The following is a 5,376-nucleotide window of genomic DNA, read 5'->3' as shown; positions in this document are numbered from 1 at the left end:
AGTAATGCTTACCACTGCAGCCATCAGAGTCTACTTTTTCTCATTTGGCCCTACATAATGTAACTGCACACCAAAGTGATTTAGCCTGATAATCCATGAATCAAAGCACTTATGTTGTTACATTTTTATAAAATAAAACACTCTTTGTACAGTATATTCCTGTGCCTTGCATGTCACAGCAGCAGTCTCTCCTACTGTAAAGCTCAGCCTCTGTAGGCGTGGTGAACTTAAGGCAGCAGGCCATAAATACGGAGCCTCTGTCCGGGCTCTCCTTCACTCTGCGCCTCTCTCACTGCAACATCCGGGAAACTCCAGCCCTCTCAAGTAACGCCAAGTGTTCGCAAACAGGCGGAATTAATTCAAACGAAAAAATAACCAAAAAAAGCGAAAAGAAAGGAATATTTAGAGCCGGATCAAGAGAAAGGAATACAACTCGTACATCGTCGTATTTTTTTTCCTGATAAAACTTCCGGGACGTTTTGACATCATGAGGATTTTCAGTGCTGTGCTCTTGCTGGTTCACGCCTTGGGTGAGTTTCATGTGCGCACATTTTTGGATAACAATGTATCTTTCTTTTAAGTTGCATATTCCGTTTAATATCACATTTCTAGCTGTGTGACATCTTGCTTATAACACTTCTCTAGTATGTCTTGTAAACTGTAAACCGGTTTTCATGATGCCAGGCTATTCGGGAGCTAGTGGGGTCATCTCTCTATTTTAGAGCATGCTTTATGTAACTGGATACATTTATTTTTAACTTATATTCTTGCCTGACATTAGCTAACTGTCTGTAAATGCATTTCATGTGTGTGTACGTACGAGACACAGGGATATGCCAACTTCTATTTGCCCTCCCACTACATTTCCCTTCCAAAGACCTTAAACTGTCCCACAGAGGAAGGGCCTGGCTTATTAGTTCAAGACCCACTTTTCCGAAGTGCAGCTGAGCAAGGCAGTGAATACCTACCAACCCTTAAAGATCATACTTTGTATCAGAGTTTGTCCATTTCCTTACAGGGATCAGTAAGGTTGCACTGAAAGCCAAAAAGCCTGCCTGGAGCTTCCTTGCTCAAAACATGTTTCAACTTGCCCTCATAGTTCCTCCCACCTTGGCTCTCTAACCTGTGTGCATTAATTGTTCCCTAGGGGAAGAGTTTGTGTTAGGACTATGCCAAACCAAACTTAGATGAAATTTAACCATTCTAAACACTTTTATTCTCTCCTACAGTGGTGTCCAGAGGGGTCAGTGGAGCTGCGGTCGACAGGTATGAGAGCGACCGGCAACGGCACACAGCTGTTATCAACTTGGACACGACCAGAGGCAGGAGGGTGGAGGAGGAGAGCAGAAGCATGAGTGCTACTACAGCGGAGTATGGTCAGCAAGTCGACGAGGAGGATTATGAAGATTATTACGATGAAGAAGAGTATGAAGATGGCATGTCTGGGGACTATGATGAACTGCCACGAGGTAAGGGAGTTTGTCATTTCTCAAATTCATCACACAATTTTACTTTAGTCTCAACAAAGATTAATATATTTTTGTTTTCTGTTTTCTGTTTAGTTGCAATGGTAAGCAAACCAAAAGACCCGCTTGCCATCCTGGAGACTGAAAACCCAGAAGGAAACAGAAGAAGAGGAAAGGGAAAAAGGAAGGGGAAAGGCAAGGGAAAGAAGAGGAATCCTTGCCTGAAGAAGTATAAAGATTTCTGCATTCACGGCACCTGCCAGTACCATAGGAGCATCCGCGCCCCATCCTGTGTGTAAGTATCAGCTCTGCAGACATCTACACACCACCTCCCACACTCAGAGTCCAACCAAATGATTAATGATTCCCTCTCTGTCCTGTCTGCAGGTGCCACCAGAGTTACTCTGGGGAAAGGTGTCAGTTTTACACGTTGCCCGTGGAGAAGCCCCAGGAGGGCTACAACAGGACCACAGCTCTGGCGGTTGTGGCGGTTGTGCTGTCATCTGTGTGCCTCACCATCATAGGCCTCTTATTGTTGCTCAGGTAAGCAAAACACAAAGATTCACTTGCAAACACACACTGGCCACTATACACACATAGATAAAGGGTTTTTCAGGCAGCTTAGCTGATACTTGCCACGGTTAGACACTGAAAATAGTCTAAACAAGCCCCTTTTCTTTTGTGGATTACAGGTTTCACAAGCGGGGAGCGTATGATGTAGAGAATGAGGAGAAGGTCAAACTAGGGTTAGCTTCCAGCCACTGAAGAGACAAAGACAGGTGAGTTGTGAGGAACATAGAGACATACACTGACACTAACACTAACATCTTCATTTTTAGTTTTTTCGTTGCCTGAATGAAATAAGGTTTTACTCATTGTCTCTCTCTTTGTTTCATTTTAGGCAAAGATGTGGAAATTCTACCTCAAAATAGAAAAGGAGAAGTGAACTGCGAAAGGAGGTCCTAGAGGGAAAAGGATTGTACATGAAGAAGGGAACTGAGGTTGTCGTCTGCCTTGACCCTATGTAGACACTCAGATGAACAATGGGCAGAGGAACATATTCCTGAAGGCCTCAGAAGACGCTGGCCCAAACTGAAACTGGAATACTAACGGCCCAGAGGACGGACTGGAGATGTGAGCACGAAGGAACGAGAAGAAGGAACGTGTCTTGACTCTGTGCTGCTTCGTGACTGTGTGAGAAGAGGTCGCTTCAGACTGAACTGAGCAAGATTTTTAACAAAAGCATTTTGTATTTTCATGCACAAGTCCATTTCTTTTTGTGTACAGTCAACGTTATATTTATAATTTTAATTTATTTATTTAAGCTTACTGTATTTATAGAGACTTTAACCACCTTCAACCGTTTTGAAAATAATGATGTTACAGTTGTTTTTTTATATTTCTTATTGGACAATATTTATTTATGAAACAAAAAGCAAACAATGCAGAAGCTCTTTGAGATATTCAGTAAAGAGATATGATGCATAATCATCTCATAAAGGCTTTAATTCACTCAGATGATCAATTGCACTGTGATTATTACATTGATCGTTAAATAGAGAATCGTTTTTTTTAATTAGTCAGGGTAGTTTCATTAAGTGCAAGGAAAGCCCTGCTCACCCTGACACAGTTACACATATTTATACCTGGACACTGCAAAGTGAAACTGGGTGGATGAGTCAGCAACAAGGCAGCTCTGCCGTAGAAGTTGCTCAAAGGCACATCAGCGGTGATAGTATATAGGCTGGTTTTCCAGCCCACACGTTTAAGGATCTTTAGTCCACCTTAGGCCTAGATGTATGCCTTAATGTAATAAGGCAATGCGTTGCCCTGGCATATATTGATTACAGGCAAATTAAAAACTGCACTTAGCGACTGAATTGCAAAAAAAGCCTTTCAAAGAAAATCAAATATCAGATGCACTGTAACAGGAATTTGGTATAAATATGTTGTCATGTTGTCTTACCATCATTTGAGGAGAAACTCCCTCAGATCTATGTTAAGCTGCCAAGCAAAGAAAAATGTGAATCAAAGTGTTCCACCCTTTCAAATCTTGCAGTTTTGAAGTGATTTTTATTTATGTGATTTTTTTTCAGATCAAAATAAAGAGAAGGATTATCAGAATTTTGGACTCATGTAGTTTTCTCTGCATTGCATCAAACCAACGCGTTCTTGGCATTAATACGAGTCACACATGTTTTTCTTGCAGATTAGTTGGGTAAGGTCAAGTTTATATTTGCTCTTCAGTTCACTTCCTGAGTAGGCCCACACATTAACGTGATATTTTAAAGTGGCCGGTCTGACTTTTGCTCCATTTAGGAGCTTTAATTATAGTAAAAATAATATTTTAATTTCCCCAGTCCCTGACGTGTGAGCCGTGAGGCACCTGTATCCTGGCCATTAGTACTATTATGTTCAGAGATCAAAAGGTCATTTTGAAATGGTGTCACAACACCTTTCTAGTTTATTATGTTACATATCTGGATATCAATGTTTGATCACTATTTTCATTCCAATTGTATTGTTTCAAATGGTCTTTTAAATTCTAGTGTTTCCCAGAGTCCTTTGGACCAAATTAAAAAGAAGACACCATCAGTTTCATGTGTTGACAAAAGCGTCATGAGGCTCGCTGACAGATCAATCCCACTGAGTGCGGTCAGTACTCTCTTACCGCTGTGTGATCGTAGCGAACCACGGGGAACAGATGTGCGGCATATAGGCCGGGGAACACCTGATATTGAGCCACAACACATCATGCCACAGCACCACACGCCATTACTCACACAGCCAACAGATGTCAGCTTCAAAGACACACCACCAAGTATAACATCTGAAACATCAACCAGCCCTGAATGCCAAGGAGTTCAGAGAGACCACATACGGCAAATACTAGCAGGATGCAACAATGCTGTCATGTATGCCTCACACAGATTTAATGGTGGGTAAGGAAAGTCAAAAGACCCAGCTGGAATCAAAGGAAGGCTGAGCCCCAGCCAAATGTTAGTCACCCCTTGAAGTCACCTCCTACACGGATGTTGTTACACCGACACTGTGTGTGTGTGTGTGTTAGTGTTAGTGTGTGTGTGTGTGTGTGTGTGTGTGTGTGTGTGTGTGTGTGTGTGTGTGTGTGTGTGTGTGTGTGTGTGTGTGTGTGTGTGTGTGTGTGTGTGTGTGTGTGTGTGTGTGTGTGTGTGTGTGTGTGTGTGTGTGTGTGTGTGTGTGTGTGTGTGTGTGTGTGTGTGTGTGTGTGTGTGTGTGGGTTACAGGGGTTAACCGAATCCCTCCAAGCTAAAATCTAAAAGCTAAATAGTGTTTACATGTTTGCAATGGGATTGTTTCAATGCTGTTTGTGGCTTTGATTCCCATACTTTCTATATTATACTGATTAAACAAGATACTGTAGGGCTAACATGTTCACACTGGGGAATGGTAGTTAAAGACAGATGTGCAGCTGAACCATAAGGGTGTGGCACCTGATTCAGGACTTCGCACTCTTTATACCATCATGGGGAACCAAAAAAACAGCAGTTCAGCATTTATTCTTCAAAATACTTTGATCTGGAAAATGTAAACCCTTAGATTATCCGACAAAAACGTATGGTCACAAAGCTGACAACAGACCTTTGGCTTCATTAAAGCTTATTATTATGGACATACTGTTTATGCTTTTCAGGGTACATCAGCAATATGCTGACGACCATGTTTTCTCTTTCACAACTAAATGTGACATATACACAGTTTTCCTATCTGTGTTTCTCCCAAGGTTTCATGCGCACTACGTATATGTTTCTGTGTTTGTATTGTATGTGACAGGGGTTAGTCATTCACAGTATTGGAGCCACCTAATCCCGGCCTCTCGATGTCAAGTAGCAGAGCACACAGAAATAGTGCCGTGCAGTCATGCTCACAT

General features: G+C 42.0%; 1 protein-coding gene across 2 annotated transcripts; it reads left to right on the top strand.

Annotated features, from left to right (window-relative positions):
* The first annotated feature begins 275 nt into the window (after positions 1 to 275).
* hbegfa (heparin-binding EGF-like growth factor a) lies at positions 276 to 3,584 on the top strand. 2 transcript variants are annotated; one of them, XM_010797694.1, is made up of 6 exons: positions 276 to 530; positions 1,230 to 1,469; positions 1,563 to 1,761; positions 1,854 to 2,009; positions 2,159 to 2,245; positions 2,368 to 3,584. In XM_010797694.1, the coding sequence occupies exons 1-5, from the start codon at positions 488 to 490 to the stop codon at positions 2,229 to 2,231; spliced, it is 711 nt and encodes a 236-aa protein (XP_010795996.1). In that variant the 5' UTR covers positions 276 to 487; the 3' UTR covers positions 2,232 to 2,245; positions 2,368 to 3,584. The 2 variants fall into 2 exon arrangements, with proteins under 2 accessions (XP_010795996.1, XP_010795997.1); XM_010797695.1 differs by lacking the exon at positions 2,159 to 2,245.
* The last annotated feature ends 1,792 nt before the right edge of the window (positions 3,585 to 5,376 follow it).

This window comes from Notothenia coriiceps, unplaced genomic scaffold (genome assembly GCF_000735185.1).
Source record: "Notothenia coriiceps isolate Sejong01 unplaced genomic scaffold, NC01 NC01_scaffold00038257, whole genome shotgun sequence".
Taxonomy (NCBI): domain Eukaryota; kingdom Metazoa; phylum Chordata; class Actinopteri; order Perciformes; family Nototheniidae; genus Notothenia; species Notothenia coriiceps.
This window is presented reverse-complemented; position numbering and strand designations above follow the sequence as displayed.